This window comes from Triturus cristatus, chromosome 2_2, assembly GCF_964204655.1.
Source record: "Triturus cristatus chromosome 2_2, aTriCri1.1, whole genome shotgun sequence".
Taxonomy (NCBI): domain Eukaryota; kingdom Metazoa; phylum Chordata; class Amphibia; order Caudata; family Salamandridae; genus Triturus; species Triturus cristatus.
Window position 1 is genome coordinate 1,047,973,910 of NC_140582.1, and position 20,453 is coordinate 1,047,994,362.

Here is a 20,453-nt window from a genome sequence, read left to right on the forward strand (position 1 = left end):
CCGAGACTTTCAGGGTAGGAGCGGAGCGTAGCGCCCCACCTATTTTGAGAAATTCGCGAGGATTCGTCGACCGGCGCCAAAGTTATTCAAAATAGAATGTTGAGGTTTTCCTATGGAAACGTGGTCCTAACTATAACTACCTACTGGCTATCGCCAGTAGGTAATATATATATATATATATATATACACCATTCAGGTTTGTTATTATTTTGGTAGTTATTTCGGTCCCTAATATTTTGGATGCACTATTTTTCTGTATTCGATACTTTAACATACAACCCCATCTACAGTAATGGTAAGGAAAGCCGCTGGAACACCTTAGTGCCACACAGGCCTTTCGCTCTATAGAATGGATCAGTGAGTTAAGGTAAACCCTTGCAGCTGGCCTTTGCTATTTTTCTTTAGCTCATGAGTTAAATCCCCTAAATGCCAACTGCCATTTTATCCTCCCAGGACCGATAAACTGACCACCATTAAAAGGAATTATTGCATCACCAGTTATGTGCAATACTTAGAGATGAAACAATTGCTGCACGAACTACTATGTTAAGAACAAATTATTATGTAGTTTAATATTATGATTAATAATCCTGAATTCCAGGTGCCCAAATCTACAGCCATTTCCAAAAGGCTGCCACTGCCCCATACTTTAGAGGCTCCAGTCCTTTCCTCTGCATCCATTCTAAATTCCAAAAACATTTATTGCAGGAATAGTGAGTGGGTGAACTACAGGAAACTGAAGGAAATGGGACTGTAGCTCAAGAGATCTTATGCAGCGTGTACGTGGTACTTAGTCCTACACCCCCTTCCCCAGCCTCCCTACTCAGGAAATATTGAATTGAATCCATAACCAAATGTGGAGGAAAACAGCATAAACCACTGGTCAAGTAGAGCTTGCATTCTTAAGGGTGCTAATGCTTAACACTTGCAGAAGGGGTGCTATGAAGCCAACTTGGCTGCCCTACAGATACGATCTGGCTGAATGTGTAACTGAAAAGGCACAAAGACTACATGCACATGTCTGCTTTTACCAAGAGTGAGTGAGAGGCCCTCTAACTGAGCAGAATGTCATAATGTAGGAAACAACCCAGTGGTATATTACACTCTTTTGAGTCCTATATTCAGGTATAAAGGACCCTAAAAGTGGCGACGAGGCTTTTTCATGTCCACCTGGCCTCAATTACCATTTAAAACCAAGAGCCCTTCGCACAGCCAGGTATGGAAGGCCTTCTCAGCGTAAGAAGAAGGCGAATGAAAATAAAGTACAGATCCTTATCTAACTTTACATAGGAAAATAGAAAGGATTTCTGGGGAAAAAAGAGCTGAGTCTAAAGCGCTACCTTAACCCCAAGAAAAAAAGTGTAAGGTTCTGCAGGTAGGGCCTGCATTTCACGATATCTGTCAGCTGAATCAATTATAATAAAACATGCTGTGTTCCAAAACACTAGTAATAATCCACTGGAGTGAATGTTTGCAAGCTATGAGCCACCACAGCACACAGACGCAGCCCATACTGGTTGTGCCACTGAACTGGGGGAGGCAAATGGAGGAAACCATCAAATGGCGCTTAGCCATAATGAAAGCACTAGACTTGAAATCCCGTAGACCATCTTCTCTGCTCAACAAGGATTGTATGACAACAACCAAATGTTTGACTTGGTCAGGTGGATGCGAAAGATTGATAATTGTTTTAAGAACAATGAAGGTGATTATCTTTCTTCATCAGACACCAGTGGCAACATCTTAGCCTTGCAATGTTGTTGGTGAAAGAGCCTCCCAAATGCAATTAAGATGTCAATAAGATCCTGACAGAGCCTTACCTTCCAGAAACTAGCCTGCTCGGGACTTCTAGGGCCCTCAGAATTATGAGCAAACCTTTACAAGAATATCCAAGTAGTACACCATCATTCCCAACTGAAACAGACGACAGAATTATTACACACAAATAGTTGTTTCACTGGCCACAGAGGATACGTTCAACCTCTGCTAAATTGGTGTCAATCCCTAGATTTAAGCGTGTGAATTGGGGTGGCAGGGACTTTGTGCTTAGGGTGTGAAAGACCTGGAATGCCTTTCCCTTTCACATCATAACCATGCCCAATCTTCTGGCCTTCAGAAAATGCCTGAAGACATGGTTCTTCTTCTCTTGTCAAATTACCCCGCAAGGTTTCCATGGCTTCGGCTACTTCAGCTAGTGCCACGATGTCTTTTTTGGTATTCAAGCACTTTAAAACAACACCTAACATAAAAGAACACCTAACGTGGTGTTGCGCTTTCTAACACCACAAACCAGCCAGCAAGATGACTTAGGGATATAAGCATTCACTGCTGACATCTTGCTGTAACATGTTGGTCACAAGGTAGAATATGGGCTGGGTTAATCACTCCTTAGAGCTTTTGATTAGATGAGCTGAGTACAACTAACATGGGTAATAGTAACACCTATTATTTACAGTGCTATAAAATGATAAAACAATTTCGTCGCTACATAGATACATTCTTTTGTACCCTAGGATAAGTGTTACAAGTCCTGCCGGGGTATCCACCCCCGTTGTTAATAATATCTTTGCAGTATTTATACATTTAAACAATCCCCAACTCCCCCCCACCCGTTCCTTCCTATTGTTTACTGATGACAGTATTTAGATCACAGATAGTTTTGAATGTTTCCTTCTACTCTGTTCATCACTGTACTTATTTGGCTTTTGAAAAAGCACAAACCAAAATGACCCTCGTCTTGCAGGTGTATTAGACTGGCCTACCTGGGCTCAAATCTCTACTTGCTCACATTGGTCAACTGTGTGATCCGACCTGAGGCCAGGAAACCTTTTACCTCACTGTCTGTGCCTCATTTTTTAATATATTTATATATATTTTGTTCATGCTGTGCTTGTTTCCACACTTCCGATTGCATAGATCAAAGACAGCTGGCGCTTAGACGCCTCGGCAAACACGCGCTTTACAAAAATTTCATTTCATTTTCATACGAATTAAGCACTTGGCTCACAAAGAGAAATGTTTTGCTTTTGACTGTAATACTTTTCTATATGTAGTGTGGCTTTCTCATTGGCACATACGACCTGCCATTTCTAGTGACGTCACTGAGGGTGATGGCATTTACAATAATGTCATATGGGTCAGATACAGACACTCAACTGCACCCCAAGAAATGCTGAAGTTGGCTCCTCGGACTACAATCAGGACATTTCTAACCCTGTTTGTGGAACTGTCCAGTTTCTGACGCAAAGCATCACAGCTCGTGCTGATTGAACACAATGGCCTCCCGTGCTTTCAATCTCCTGACGCGCAGCCCCGCCCCCTCGTACAATGTGCGCTATGTCTTCCCCAGCTCTGGGGATTGGCTTCCGTCTCTCGGCTGAAAGAGACATTCATTTCATACGTCACAGACCGAGGCTCCTCAGCTAGAGGCATTTGATGGCTTGACCTCGGTAAATACTTCGCATGCTTTCGACTGTTTCGAAGGCGCTTACACTTGCAGCACAATACGCGGATATGGCCGGACGTACAGCGAGCTGCAGTTGCTGGTTGTGGCGTTGACCTGTCTGACTGGAACCCTTTCGACAATGATGTGACATTAATGCGTATAAATAGCGTACTTGCCTCGTTTCTTGATAATAAAGTCCCACTAGTTGATGATGTTAATATTACTTAGACATAGGACCTTCCATGAGAGTTAAGCTTAGATAGACGCTGGGTTTCTTTCTTGCTACCCTTGCTGGCACTACACAGCATGGCAACACCACTCCTGTCCCCAAATTAATGCACAGCAGAACCTTACCTCCCCACCACCCCAGACCCTTTCCTAGGGCACAAGTGCTAAAAAACAACCTGGGGACTAACCAAGTTAGCTGGTTTGACAGCGACATCACGGCGTGTGACATCACACAGCATGACATCATATGTGACATCACAGCCCATCGCCCCACAGGAAGTGACTTCACATGAAGAGACATCAGATCCTAAGACCTCACACATGTTTATCAGGTCTATCATGAGTACATTTGAGTGTATTATAATATTTAACAAATTACATTTTGCATCCAGGATGTGCCAAAAAAGAGGCACAACCCAACGCAAAATATGGCCTTCAACTTATACATTTATTTTCTAAAACTCTGCCACAAACAAATTGGCAATACGGAGAAACTTGCAGTAAATCTGTTCTGCTTCATTGGTTGCAAAGTCCGCATTTCAAACTATCTTATGGGGTTCAGGCACCTGCTGCATACATCTTTTTGTGCGCAGTAAATCTCAGGGAATAATAATCAAAATGAAAAGATAATTTTGGAGTATAATGCACTTGCTGGAGAGATCTGTGTTTTGTCTAGTCTCAGTTTTGAGTCAAAGTAGCATAGAGGGTTAATGTGATCCTATGGGGAAAAATATTCACTGTATAGGTTCACTTACAGATTACTTACAGGACTGTTCTGGTCTTAAGGTAAGTAGGGGCCAAGGTACAAGAGAGCACCAACAGTTCAAGTTTACCTGCCCTAGGGTGTACGGGTGCAGAGGTGCTTTAAGCTGTAGTAGCCTTGGACACTACACGCTGAAGTCAATGAGGAAATGTGCCTGTAAGAAAAGGCTGCAAGGGGAGTCTGGGGTACGAGTTACTGCATCGGGTTCATGCCGCTTTGGATGAGACCTATCATAGCCTCAAACTCCGTTACAATCTAAAACTATTAGACATCTATTATTGTGAATATTTTTCAGCGGGAAGGAAGCGGGAGAACTTTTACATTATAGAATGCATATCTAATCAAAGCAAAATACTGGTCAGCCGCAATTCTTCGTCCCTGAGTGGACGCACTTATAGATGATGCCTTGTTCCACTGAAGGAAGTATACATTATCCAGTGATTCCCTCCAGATTATTACTCTGTTTCGAGAGTCTTCACAGATTTTTGGCTTGGATACAATATTGACTATTTTTAAGGACTTTTTGCATTGATCGCTTTTACGTGATCAGAACACTAACATTGTATCTTCCCTTCCTGATTTGATGAAAAATTCTAACATGTGAAGCCTTGAAGAAGTTATTTTTGTAACAAAACACGTCTCGGTTGTTTTTTCAATTATTGTCAACGGCGGGGCCACATGGTCTCATCTTCTACGTATTTATGAATGAGAATTGAACATTTGTTAAAAATCATTTGCTTGTAATTTGTGTCTTATCTCAGTTATTGGTTTTACATTTAATTGGATATTAAAAAGAATGCATAACGATCCAAATGTATGGATTTGTTTCCTGTGAGTTGATATATTTGATATTTTGTCTTAACTGAATGAGAATTTTTGATGACTAAAAGATATTTGTAGAGTGCCGAGGTATACGGGTTGATATGAACACAAACAAGCCTTGGTGTTTGCAACTGGCTCCGGTACCTCGGCTATTGGTGCAGGGCAGCTCCTGGAGGTCCTGGCATCTTTAAACTTGGTGGGGTGTCGGATTCGACCTCCTGGAGCACAAAGACTTTTTGTTGGGGTGCGGCTCCCTCATTAGGCCCGGGGATCAACAGAACCCTGTACCGGGCAGCTACAGTCAGGGCATGCTTGGGCAGGGAAGTGGCTTTTCCACTCCAAGGGAGATGCTGCTGGGTGGAGGAAGTGCTGGCCAGTCCTCCAAGGGTTTGGGGAGGCTGTTTCATTTCTGGACAAATCGGTGTCAGTGATTGTCAGGAGAGCAGCAGTCAGCAAAGGTTTTGCACCAAAGTAGATGCTGGTTCACAGTTTTGACATCTTCGGCTCTTCTTTGTCCATTCTTCTTCTTCAGGCAAACAAATGTGAATTCCTGCCACCTAAATACTAAATGTAGGGGTGTTAAGGTGAGTGAAGGGTAGTAGCCAATAAGCTACTTACCTCTGGGGTCACTACACCCCCTATATGGCCACTTCCTGTGGGGAGTGGGCATAACCCTGTCCCAGAGTTCCTAATACCACCAAAAACAAAATGGTTGAACCCTTTTTTGTGGAGTACATCAGGCAGCCCACCTTTAGGGTGTGACTAGCCTAGTGGTGCAACACGCCTACTTGCATAACTTATTTCCGGCCTGTCCTGGTGCCAAATGGGCCTTTGGGAAGGGGGTGGCATCTCCCAGGTCTGGGGAAGCTCGGATAACATATCAACGGTGGCAGGGGCTTTGAAGCCCCTGGCCTTGATGTGCAAAATCACTAGCCATCTGCTGGAGGAGGTGTGAACACCTTCCTCGGGAGCAGGCATTGTTTCTGGCCTCAGAGAGAACGGGCTCCCACCTGCAGTGAGTCAGAAACTTGTATGTAGTGGCAGGCTGGATGATACCAGTCAGCCAGCACACTAGATACTGGTAGGTGTTTAGGGCCCTCTGTGCATGTCATAATTAATCTAGTACTGACAACAGTACAGATTTATCAATACAAGGTGTTTGATACCAAACACCATAGGTTTCAGTAAAGCCATCATGTAGCTGGGGAACTCGTAATGACCAGTGCCCAGTGCATATACTTAAGAAGGATTACCTCTTCACCTGTACTATCTGGTCATTGGAGTAGACAGCACAGGGGCATATCCACACATGCAGATATGTCCTCACATGTAATATAATGCACCCTGCCTTAGGGGTGACTTACATATATTATATGTAGTGACTTTGCCATGGAAAACAGTGAGGGTGCCATGTCGTGTTTTCACACATGGTTTGTACCATGCCACACAGACTGCAATGGTAGTCTGTATGCTATTTGTATGGGGGTCCCTTAGGGTGGCATACATGCTGCAGCCCTTAGGGACCCTCGTTAGTACCCATGCCCTAGGTACAAGAGGTACCATTTACTAGGGACTTACAGGGGTGCTAAAGTGTGTGCCAACTGTATCACAATTAGACCATTTTACCTCTATTTAGGGGAAGGGGCACTAACGCCTGGTTAGCAGGGGCCCAGTACACATCAGTCAAAAAACATCAGTACCAGTTGCAAAAGTGGGGGTGACCATGGCAAAAAAGGGGAATTTTCCTACATGAAGCACATGTGACTCGTACACCTTGTAGCCGTCACTGTCTTATGTAACACATCCTGCACATTGGTTTACACGTCTATGATTTATTGTCAATGTATAATGTGTACGTGTGATGTACTGCACTCTGGCACCCTGGATAAGGATGAGTAGCACTAAAAAATGAATAAAACAAAATAGTGATATTGTTAAATTGTTGTTGTGTAAATACCGGTACAGACCAACATATCTGCCATTCTTACAGTGCATGCATTTCTCTTATATACAGAGACTGAACAGAGTCAGAAGCATGCCTCTCTTTTGTACATGTAAAGTAATAACAAGCTGGTTGCCTGTTTCCCCTCCATTGCATTTCAATCGAGGAGTGAGGCTTCAAATAGCTCCAAGCCCGCATACTCCCAGAAAAGGAGGCCTGATGGCCCCTTAAATTCGGCCTTTGTTATGAGCCTAACTGGAATCCGATAAGCCTCCTTTCCTCCTGCACGTTGCTGCTCGGAACCAAAGCAGACAGCGTGCAGCCACTGCTGGAGGTGTCTGAAACTTACACCAGGACAAGTTCGACACATTTCTGTGGGTCCAACCTCTTGGCAGGGTGGACGGTGTCCACCCTGTGAAAAGAGTGGGTCGACGCAATCTACCCGCATATACCCTCGACTTGTTCCCTGCCCTTACCTCTCCACTCCTATTTCCTGTTTAATTCAGTGCACGGCTTGATCCCTCTCCTCCTGTTCTCTGATTTACTTACCACAGAGTCTTACCCCTCTGCTCTTGTCTCCTGGTATGCTCACTGCAGAACCTGGGCTCTCTGCTTCTGTCCCCTGGTTACATCACAACATATCCATTATCTCCCCGACCCTACTGCCTGCATAACAGCCTACAGAGTCTGGTCTCTGCTTCAGTCCCCTGGTTAACTAACTGCAGAGCCATGCCTCTTGGGGCCTGTGTCCAAGTAAACTCATTGCAGAGCGTGGCCACTCTGCTCCTGTCCCTTGATTAAATCACTGCAAAGCTTTACGTCTTGCAGCTTGTCTCCTGTCTGTCTGTAGAAAGTGGCCTCTCTGTTCCTGTCCCCTGATTAGGTTACTACAGAGCCTGGGAATGTTTGTGAATTCCAGAAAGTTGGAAATTTACACATGCATGTAGGTGTAAATCTGCTTTAGCTTTCTGTTGGAATCGGGCCCATGGAGGACAGATCACAGTGTATTTGATTCAGGGCATTTGTAGGCATGTCGATTCAGACGCGTGAGAGGGAGGCAGGTTCATGGACGGTGGGGCAGAAATGAGTCAAAGATGAGTACAGTTTTGCCATGTGAGTGAGTGCCTCATCATATGGGATGAGTTGGGTGCATTATTTAATTAGAATCAAACTTTTGAATTGGCAACAAATTGGGTACACAGCAGGCTGCCTACAACCCACCACGGGCCGGCCGCGAGGTTCAAAATTTACCAGTGTGCCGATTCATGTATTTCAAGCTGAGGACCACAGAGGGGCATGGTAATACACAGCAAGTCACCTACAACCCATACAGGTCAGGCCACATTTGGGAAATATAGACGAGGGCCACTCCAGCTTATTAGAAAAGGAGCATAGGTCATCACAATCAACTTTAAATGGCAGTGAACATCGCCCCGTAGCGCTGGAGGCAGTAGAATACTTTTCATGCCAAAAGGAAAAATAAGAAAACACAGAAATAACCAAACTTGCTACAGAAACTATCCCTGGCACAACCCCACCCTCGTCCCTTCCAACTTAAGTGCACAGACTTTGTACAGGATTATATTTGGTCTTCCCTAGAGCTGAATGCCTGGAGTCCCCAGCATGATTTAATTAAAGGAAAGGGGAATAGAAAGAGAGGAACTGAGGTTCTGTTCTTACTGCTGGACTCAACCTGCACTGTAGAAGCATGGATTTATACAACAAGAAATAATTATTTTACTGTTTGTCTACTATGTCATCTGATTTACTTCGTAACAATCTCTGTATAACTCACTGTCTGTGGTTGCTGACAAATCTATCACTTTCAAGAGCTGAAGGAGATAATACGCTTTTGTAATAAATGCACACATTAGCCTGACCTTTAATGCATGTTCCTATGTCTGTAAGAACCTTCAGCAGGTTGGAAATGGAGTCTGTGATCTGACTGTTGCTTAACCCACACAGTACATCAACGGGTACGTACTAAATAGTCATTCGTATCAGGCTTTCACTTTTGGCAATTCACACTCACTTCCCAACCATTGGCAAAACCTTAATACCATTCATTATTTCAAATATAAAAAAGTCTGCACAAAAAGAGGATTCACTAAATCCTGTCATGAGTAGGCGCGATTGAGTTCGTAACCCTAGAAAGAATGACTCGAAGTATGGAGTTTGTAATCCTTGGCAGAAGTGCAAATCAAAGTCTAAATCCTTAGTCTCTAATTCTTATCCAGAATGTCATTAATTTACCATTAATGACATAATATTTACTGGACAATTTCAAACTGCATTTTAGGAAATCAAAACTCCTTATGACGAAATATGGGCAGAAGAAACATGAATATTGCTGGGATCAATGAACAAAGCCTCACCTATAGCAGTACTAGCTTTTAATTTTGTAAAAACAAAGATTCATTAGCTTCAATGTTCTTAAAAGCGAGGTTGCAGTTAAATTCTTTCTTTCTGATGGTAGTTTACACAAGAATGCAAACATGTTTCATTATATTACCGAAGAGGGCATGAAACAAATATGGATTATTACAAATTTTCCCTTGTTCCAAGCTCATCTGGAGGTACAAGGGTTGGCCTGTTTAGAATTGACCGTCACATGCTATGTCTGCAAGCTTTATCCCTCTGGCTGGATTTCCATGCGTAGCATAGAATGGAGGTTCGGAACACAAAAAAAGCTGAAGTATTCCATACCTACAGGGAGAAAGCTCTCAACACGCAAGGGACATTTGTGTTTTTTAAATTTATTTTGAAAAGCCAAACTCCTGCTTTGGGGGTTGTCTTCGGAAAATTAGAAAGTACTGATCCATGGAGCCAAAATGACGCTCCAGCTGCAAAAAATGAAGGAGTTGGAAAATAAATGTTATTTTAATTAGTTATAAGCAGGTTTCTACTAATAAATAGGTGTAGAGAGTGACAGAACACAGTACATAAGCCAAAAAATATTTGGTACCAACTCTATTCTCTAGAAAGTCAAACTGTTTCTTCCAGAAAGCAACTTCAGAACAGCGGTTCAAGCCCTCTTACTCTTGCATCTTTATGGTGGTAATGCCCTACTCCATAGTCACCCAGACTCCACATTGGCAACCCTCAGGGGCATCCTACTCGCTTCTGTGTGTCTCATTCAGGGCTTGAAGAAATAAGATCATATTATCCATGTCCTCATGGAACACCATTGTTTCCATTTGCTGGCCTGCACCAACTTCCCATTGTCTGCCCTTGCCCTCCTATAAACAGGGTGGACAGCTCCACAAAAGTAAATGGAACTTATTGTGGTACAACTGTTCTGTTTTGTTGTGGTGGGCCTCCCTGGGGAGGATGGGAGCTAGTTTTTTTCTTCTCTATGAATCAGTCTGAGTCGCTTACTCCAATAAGGACTCTGTTTCGTTGATATTGACCTAAACTATGCTGAGTGACTAAGTCTTATTATGGTTAACGTTCTATACCAGATGATAATACATGATGTATAGCGATGTTTCTCTGTTTGATGCAAAAGCATATATAAAAAAATCATTAACAAAGTCATTACAATCAGCACCCTCACTTCTCTTTTAGACAAGCTCACCATCTCTGGTGGTTCTCTGCACATCCACAGCCATAACACCATCAGACAACAGACCACATACTAAGAAGTGTAAAAAAGAAAAACAAGACAGAAGGCCTTTCCCATCTATGCACCCAGGATCTGGAAGAACATACCAGTATACTTCATGACCACCCCAAAGCTGCTCCAATTTTTGGAAAAGTTGAAGACTCCCCTCCTTAAAGAACACTACATTAAAGTCTATTAACCGCTCACATCCCAGCTTACTCTCCTATTTACGCATGTCTTTGACCATGTACAGCAATCCGCTCCCTATAGAAGCAACAATGCAAAAAATTGGAACACTGTTGGTGTCAGGACTATTACCCATTGGCTAAGTTGGCCCTTAGGAAAGCCCAGAAAATCTACTATACCTCTGTATCCCAGGCTAAAAGCCTTTATCATGTGGATCCCATAGCTCTGTCCAGAAATAACTCCAGGGAAATCTTTTCCATTTTGCAGAGCTTTCTGGCTCCTACAGCAGAGTCTATCACATTTCCTTCCTCGGCTGCCTGGTGCAAGAAACTCTCGAATTTCTTTACTGACAAGATTCGTACTCTCCAGGCATCTTTTAATATCGGCAACCACGCCGCGGCAGGGATCTTGCCTCCGGAGGTGCCGCCTGTCACCTCATTTACATCTCCATCTCTGGCGACCTTTACACCTATTGACCCGCCTGACTCACTGATGGTCCTCAAGGCCTTGAAATTGTCAAGAATTCCTGTCATGCGAGGGGAAGAAAACGGTAACCAGCGAAAACGGACTACATCTCCCAGGATGCTTAGCGGTTGAGCGGTTATGTAAACAGGAGAGCTGTTACATAACTCAAGGAAAACACGCCCTTAGGTAAACAGGAGAGCTGTTACATAACTCAAGGAAAACACGCCCTTATGTAAACAGGAGAGCTGTTACATAACTCAAGGAACACACACCCTTATGTAAACAGGAGAGCTGTTACATAACTCAAGGAAAACACGCCCTTATGTAAACAGGAGAGCTGTTACATAACTCAAGGAAAACACGCCCTATAAAGGGAGGAACCGGGAGGTACAACGCTGTCGGATATTGTGTTTACACCGACGTACCTGCTTAGTGAAGAGCAGTGTTCCGGAGTGGTGCTCCAGTAAGGCAAGAACGGAGGTAGGTCGAGTCGTTACTCCCTGGGCCGTGTCTTGCCCCATCGTCACCTGTGAAGGACCCGGAAGCTCTACCGGATAACCATTGAGCTTCGCTTTTTGACACGGCTGAGTCAAAGCGCAGTGGCGCTTTTGCTGGTTGGAGTCGTAACTCCCAGCCCGACCAGAGATACAGGGACTGCCAGCTGTACCGCACACCAGGAGGTGTTTGCCGCGTTACAGACTCGGAAGTCCACGGGATCGATCGAGCGGCTGCTCTCGGTTCAGTCTTCTTTGCTTGTGATTGGGGTATCGGTGACGCATCACCAGGAGGTGACTCCGCGTCCCGGTGCAGTCTGAGGAAGAGGTTGAGCGGCTGCTCCCTTCAGGTAGAGACCCCGGCTGGGTGTTTCCCTGACTCCTCGATTCTCCCCAACACTCTTCGTGCCCCTCACAGCCTACCGATTGGCATTGTCGGCCATTTCATTTCTGCCCTCTGTTGGCATACGCCGGGATCGGCGTATATGCAGAGGACGGTTAGGACCATCCGTGCTGTGGGCTGGTAACGTACTTAGCCTGGAGGATTCCAGTGACTATAACCTTTGTTTATTGCTTGTATTATTTTTGCCTTCATTAAAATAACTAAACCTTCACAAGTGGTTGCGTTCTCATTATCATGTCTGTTAAACGATCCTGAGACGTTCAGGGCGTTACAGAAATCAGGCTCTCCGTCTGACCCCTATGCAGCTAGGCTGCTGGCATTGGTCGCAGAGACAGTCAACCCAGAGGTCAACAGGCTCATCAACTTGTCCCTCCAGGAGGCTTTACTCCCTGCAACTTGGAAACGGGCCAAGATCTTGCCACTCTTAAAAAAACACTCACTGGGTCCGTTGAACCCAGTGAGTTAATGTCCCATCTCTCTCCTACCCGGTGTGACGAAAGTCTGCAAAAATGTAGTAAACAAACAGCTTACCGACTTCGTCGAAGGCTCTGGCCTACTCAATCCGGCCCAATCCGGTTTCAGAGCCTCTTATAGTACTGAGTCGGCTCTCGTTGAAATCTCGGAAGCCATTCGGGAATGCCTGGATTCTGGCGGCAGGGCGGAATCTCAGGTTTGGCCTGGAGTTGGTTGAAATCATTCCTGGAGGGACGAACACAACAGCTTTGGCTCCCTCCTTCCTCTTCCTCCCCTTAGATTGTAACCACAGGAGTGCCTCAGGGGTCATCTTTGAGCCCCCTTCTTTTTAACATATATGTCACTCCCCTGATTCAGTTGGCTGAAGAGCTTGGAGCCAAAATTATTGCATACGCCGATGATACACAGCTTCTGTTTACTTGGAAAAGAAACGAGTGTTCCACTTCTTTGGCAAAAAACTGTCTGACAGCAGTTTTTTAATGTCTCTCCTCTGCACAATTAAAATGCAATGAGGATAAATCGGAAATCCTCCTTTTCGGGAGTTTCCCCCCTCAGTTTAGGTAAGCACTCTGGCCTGCTGATTATCCCATACCTGCTTCAGCGGGGCGTCCCGCAAAAAATCTAGGGATTTGGTTTGAAGAGAATCTGTCTTTTACTACTCAGATTAAGAAGCTTGATGGGCATTGCTTCGGGATACTTAAATCCCTCAGAAAGTTTCTTCCGCTCCTCCCTAGGGCTGCCAAGGAAACGGTTCCTCCCGCCCTGATACTCTCTCGTATTGGCTATGCCAACGCCTTGTACGTTGGCTTGTCGCGCTATCTGCTGAATAGACTACAGGCAGTCCGGAACGCTGCGGCCAGGCTTCTTTTTAACATCCCTATAAGATCCAGCGTACGACAACATCTGCGCAAGCTTCACTGGCTGCCTGTGGCCGAAAGAGTTCAAAGCCCTTGTCCTGGTACGTTCTGCCTTGTATGGATCTGGTCCAATCTATCTAAAGAACGCTTCAGGTTCTATGTTCCTGCTAGACAGCTGCGCTCAGCTTCTAGCTCACATACCTCGCTTTCATCTTAAGAGAATGGGTGGCAGCTCTCTTGCTTTCTGGGCCGCTTCGTCCTGGAATTAGCTTCCATTCGCCCTTCGCAGCACCCAGGAACCCGTTCTCTTGAAAAAAAGACTGTTAACGTTTCTTTTCATCTGAATCGACCCATCCTTACCCTTTTTAGGCTTGCGCCGGTACACTCTTTGGAGTATCTGAGCTCCCTACAAGCTTCAATAACATAACATAACATATGTACATAAACACATAAGGTCAATTTACTGATGACAAGTGAAAAACACAAGTAACTGGAGCAAAGAATTTGGGAGCATATTGTAAATAATCTATAAAATATTGCAAAATAATGCAGGGTAAATCAGCCATAATTATAACATACAGAAAATAATAGATTCAGGCAGGCTGATGGCGGAGGTGGCCATTTGTTGGACAGCCTCCCATACACTAAGGGCCTGATTACGGGTTTATCGGTGCAGCGCCGGGTCCGTCCAGCCGCCGCACCACCAAACCCGTGGTCGGGCTGCCCGCCAGATGAGTGCTTCTCTTGTCTGGGGGCCTTTATTTTGATGTTCCCAAGGCAGTGCCTCAGAAAATGGGCACTGCAATGGAACGCCAAAACAGGTCCTGCACAGCATGGACTGTAAAGTACATGCTGTGCAGGAACTGGGGTGCATGCACATAGGAGGGCACATGTTGTGCCCCCCTGTGCGTATCCACATTTTTTTTGTTTAAATCTGTTTTTATTGTTTTAAAAGAAAACACTCTTTGGCAGCATACATTACATACAGGAATTCGTAAGCATGTGCAGGTTATTGATCCGTACTTGGGCCGATAGCTACTGTAATGTAACATGCATTCAAACTATACATCAACCGCTACTCACTCCAGAGCTAACTGCATTGTCTTTAACAGTTCTGGTGCAGTCTCACAAGGAGTGACAGGAGCAACCGTGCGTCAACCATTGATCTGTACATGTAAGCATATGCCGCCCGCTCAGTTCAGGTACTTAAAACAGACGAGTTACATACAATTCAAAAGAACTAATCATAACAATGGCAGCGTGGACGATTTATACATACTTGGCTCTCCCCCTTCTACCACTATCACCGCACCCTCTCACCCCCCGGGGTCACTTGTGTGCGCCTCAGCTGTAACCGCCCCTGTGTGTTTGCAGACGCCCCAGCGTTGGGCCAGAGGAAGTAGGGTTATACTATCCCGTCAGTGAAGCAGCCCGCGGCGCACCCTCGCTCGTGCAGACACTGCCTACCAACCCCATGTGCCCCGCGCGACCCTCCCCTTTCAAGGCGTCGGGGCTCCCCGAGCAACTGCTCCCATCAGTCCGCCATGGGTTCCTTCTGCAGCCCCAGAGTTTCCTCCCTCCGGATAGCGGTCCCCTCTGCCCTAGCCCAAGCCTGAAATGAGGAACTCCATGCCCGCGCATGCGGCGGTTCATGTGCCTTCCATCGCCTCGTAATAAGATGTTTTGCTACTACGAGCCCCAGGTCTAGGAATCGGGACGTTACCTTGTCTTTGTGTGATCTTTTAAAGTGGTGCAGAATGTGTTCGGGCCAGTCTAATGGGATGGTACGACCCACACTCCCCTGCAACAACCCACTGACTACTCTCCAATAGTCGCCCAACCCCGGACAGCTCCACAGCATGTGTAAGAACCCCGCCCCTAGTTCACTGCACCTAGGGCACATTGCGTCAGTGCGATGAAAGTACCTGTTAATCAACTCTGGTGTGAGGTAAGCCCTGTGTACAATGAATAACTGGATTTGGCGGAACCGCATGTTCCTGGGGATACGCACTGGACCCTTAAGGATCCTCTCCCACTCCTTGTCTGCTAGCGGCCTTCCCAGGTCCAAGTCCCATTTGGCGCGAAGCCGGTCCAAGCTAATCGCCGCCTGCTCCCTTAGTGAAGCCGCGAACCAGCGGATCAGATGCCCACCTCTCCCCATGACGTGCAGGTATTGCATGGTTAGGTGCTGGCTAGGCTCTGTGGTCATGTCCCCCCATTTGGCAGTCAATCTCGCTATCAGTGAGCGGTGCGTCAGGAACCCACCGGGCGGGAGCCCGTCCTCCGACACTAGGGTCTCGTATGGTATAAGCTCACCCTCCCGATACAGATCCCCCAACGTACGCACGTCGGCTTCCCACCAGTCCACCAGTGCGGGGGCCGCGAGCACTCCTCCACCACCGGGGGAGCCCTCCAATGGTATTGCCGGCGCATATGGGACAACAGTACGAGTGAGGTATAAGGCCCTCCGGAAGCACCTGTGTGCCACTGCCAGAAGGAGCGGCAGCAGACGCGTGACTGTGGTAAGGGGATGAAAGGATCTAGTTATACGCTCCAGTGAGTAAGGCTCCATTACTGTGGCTGTATCATCCCTGCCTCTATCAGCCAACCAGCGGGCCACCCATTGCAACTGAGCGACCAAGTAGTAGTGTTCGAAGCAAGGAGCGGCTAGACCACCCCTGGCTGTCGGCAGGAACAACTTCGCGAGCGCCAACCTGTGTCTGGCAGCGCCCCAGACAAAGTCCCGTAGCATCTTATTGAGTCTACCAAAAAAGGCGGGGGGAATATACGTCGGCAGGTTAGCAAAGTAATACAGGAGGCGGGGAAGCATGACCATTTTGGCGAGCGCCACCCTGCCCGTAGTCGTCAGTGGGAGTGTGCTCCAAAAGTTCACCTGCGACTTAAGCGCCGTGACCGCCCTTCCCAGGTTCCCATCAAATAGGTCAGCCGGGCAGCGGTAAATTTGCATCCCCAGGTATCGGAAGGTGTCTTCCTTCCATTGGACCAGCGTACCATCCAGACAATATCCCGGGTCCTCGGTCCCGGCACTAAAAGCGTACAGACAGGATTTAGCTGCGTTCACACGGAGCCCCGAGATAGTGGCGAATGTCCGCTGTATGCTGAGGCAGCCTCTCCGGCATGCACCCTACATCCTTAACATAGACTAACAGGTCGTCAGCATAGAGCGACACTTGGTGAATGGCGTCCCCCAGCGGTATACCATCCCCCAGGGTCGCCCGTATAGCCGACGCCAGGGGCTCGATCACCAGGGCGAACAGCAGCGGGGACAAAGGGCACCCCTGCCGGGTGCCGCGGCCCACCGGTACCGCCTCCGAGACGTAGGGGCCCAGTCGAACACGGACTGTGGGACTCCTGTAGAGTAGGTCGACCATCCTGAGGAATCCCCCGTCCAACCCATATTGCAGCAACACCGCAGACAGGTAGCCCCACTCCAGACAATCAAACGCCTTCTCCAAATCTAGGATCAGGCATCCCGCTCTGGGCCGCCTGTGCACGGCCTCGGTTGCCACCCTGAAGTATCTTCGAAGGTTTAGCGACGTGGACCTCGCAGGGACAAAGCCGTTCTGGTCTGCGTGCACCAAGTGAGGGACCACTGGTGCCAGCCGCTCCCCCCTGTGCGTATCCACATGGCGTGAGGCGCCAGGGTGCCTTTTGTTTCCTCTCTGCCACGGTTTTCATGGAGGAAGAACCACCATGAAAACCGTGGCGGAGAGGAAACTTATGATTGGCTGAACAGCGGCGGACCCGCCAAGCATATTATGCCTCTACACCACCGCACCACCACCAGGGAACGGCGGTTCCCTGGCGGTAGTGGTAGGACAATGGTGGTTCGACTGCCCTAATAGTAATAAAGCGATCGGAAGACCACAACCGCTGCGCCCCCCCAAGTCTGGCGGTCCGTGGACTACCAGACTCGTAATCAAGCCCTCAATGTCTCCCTAAAGCTTGAAGTAACTTCCTCAAAGGTTGATCAGGCACAGCAGGAGGAAGGCCTTTGGCAAGGAAAGAGCTATGGTTTTCCAACCACCTTTTACAACACAACGTTTCAGTTATATCATACTACCAAATAAGAGGGAGACATTTTATGATTCCAAAGCCAATCAAAATACTTTAAAATGTGTTCAACTTTATTGAGCTTACATTAAAATGTACAATGTAAGCATATCTGACAGTGGGTTGTGTGCAAACAAATTCCATAAACCTTTGGATGGAATGCAGACATCGTTTTTCTAGGACGAGAGATGTACCCTACGAGCATGATTTTGAGTGTATTATGGTAATATTACCTACCTCTGCTCTTTGGCGATTTTTCTGCTTTGTCTCTTGCAGTCGCTGTACTTCCTTTGGTGGTTTATAGGTGGATACCGGAATCTAGGTAAAAATGAGACATTACATAACTTGAACCAATTGAGGGAATAGTCAAGGACTTGAGAATAACATCCTCCATTGTACTGAACTCACACTTTAATAATCAATATTGTGTTAAAAATATTTTTCATCTGGTTAAGTTTGCTAACAAATGTACAGGAAAACAAGTTGGAATGTTCTATAGATGCAGACAAATCAAAACCATAACAAATGGACACAGTGCATACCTAATTTAATTTATTACATGAAATATGATGACAAACATTTTTGATGCATAGAAAACAACAGAAATATTGAAGTCGGAGGGCTAGGAGTGTTTTTGCTCCAGTATTCCAAGTAGATGCCTTATTTTGCACCCTCTGGGGCCAGTTTAGGTGAAGCCTCTCACGAGGACCTATTAAAACTGAGGCCAGGTCCAGCACTGAGGACAGCTACCCTGTATGGAAAGGAGTACAGATGAAGAATCTGCCTTCACTCCAACTGGTTTTAGCAAATTCGCACCTACCCAGCTCAAGCCATAATAGCGGCAGATGTACAAGAAAGGCGACAACATCTGTAACTGCACATTTTACACGCCCCAGCCTATGTAGCGATAAAGGAAAATGGACAAGAAGAGAACTTCATCAATAACTTCACGTTCCACACCACCCCAGCCTAACCCATGACATAGGGAGATGGACAAGAATGGGATATCATCAGTAAGTTCTCAATCCCCATATCAATAGATATTGGCATTGTCAGGCGTTGGTGCTTGTCAATGTACATGTAAGCAGCCTAAAACAGTAAGAGTTATTGAAAGCAGGCAGGAGTGTAATGATTCATCTAGGATCCCTCTCACAAGTGTTGTGCCTCTAGATGTAAAAGTGCCAATCTTTACTATCTATCTCTGTTCTGGAGCCTTACCAATGACACTCACCACTGATTGTAATCTACTTTAAGAGGGAGAGGCCATGATGTTTAGGGAGATGATAACTACAATCACCAATGAGATGAAACATGAAGCAACCATCTTCCCACAGTCAGCCAAGCCTGCATCCACCTTTCACACATCAGGAGGGTTACGAAGAGCCAATTGTCCATGTAAAAGTAACCCTCTCACAAGCAAGGGGTTCACCACTGAACTGACAGTCAGGGTAATCAGATGATTGTTAGCTATTAAGGCTTCTTTCATTGAGATGCTTTCCATCCCTCCCGAGTTCTGCTTTCATTTACCTCCTTTATACAACACCTGTAACTATAAGGACTGATATTAGGAAGTGGTGAGTAGCAGTTTGCAGAAGATGGAAAAAGATAGCATATAATACGTTTATTGGAAGCTATTTCTACAGCAAAACTGTTGCTGGATTATCTGACTCTGGTCTTATGTTTCGACAATGACTCGATCTGTCATTACTTTATCTGACAAGTGCTACTGATTATACGACCTTTTGATCTGTAAATTAGCTTGGATTATCCATATGTTGTTTTTTACCTGAAATGCCCTTGCCATGTGTTTTTTTTTATTATAAACCTTTTTTATTGGCATTTATATATTGGTACATACATACAACAACACATCTCGTAATGCGATTGATATAGACATACAAGCAAGAGCGCTCAATCGCGCCTTATGTGGACTTCTGAGCATGTAAGCCTAGGGTATGTAGGCCCCCACTTAGTCAATGAGCTGACAGCAGTCCCCCGAGGCCTGTGCCGAAGTATACCCAACCAGCTTGCGTGGTGGTCGCTGCGCCTTGCTGGGGCTGTGGGGTATGTCTATTCCCCCTTGTATTTTATCATAGGAGCTATGGGATTGCAGCCACATGTTAACCATAAACAAACTGGGGATATAAACAACCACAATGGACCGCACTCTTCCACCCCTAACTATTTTCTCTACTGAGGAGGGAAGTTATCCTGAAACCCGAGCCATGTCTCGGGCGATATTTTAAAACCCGGGACATGTATCGGGTCTAGAGATCATCAGTTCAACAAGTACTTACTTGCACCCACTGGGGTGAACCACTCAAGAACTCCATCAGAGATCATCAGTTCAACAAGTACTTACTTGCACCCACTGGGGTGAACCACTCAAGAACTTCATGTACCAGCTTCCCTTGGGGCGACCCGGAGGAGGAGCTAGCGGAGTGCGGTCCATTGCGGTAGTTAATAAAAATGGCTCCCTCGAGCTTTGAGCTGACGAGCTCCTGGACGACGCACCTGCGTGCCTGTGCGGGCACTGAGGCCCTTGACGGTTGCTTGGCGGCCCCCTCTTCCACCCCTAACTATTTTCTCTACTGAGGAGGGAAGTTATCCTGAAACCCGAGCCATGTCTCGGGCGATATTTTAAAACCCGGGACATGTATCGGGTCTAGAGATCATCAGTTCAACAAGTACTTACT

The 20,453-nt window shown here is 46.2% G+C and overlaps 1 protein-coding gene across 2 annotated transcripts in view; it reads right to left on the reverse strand.

Moving 5' to 3' along the window:
• CFAP99 (cilia and flagella associated protein 99) overlaps positions 1 to 20,453 on the reverse strand; it is a 545,884-nt gene that overhangs the window by 119,567 nt on the left and 405,864 nt on the right. For both annotated transcript variants that reach the window (XM_085643346.1, XM_085643347.1), the window contains exon 7: positions 17,995 to 18,075. In XM_085643346.1, the coding sequence (XP_085499472.1) occupies positions 17,995 to 18,075 (81 nt within the window). The remainder of the gene's footprint in view (positions 1 to 17,994; positions 18,076 to 20,453) is intronic.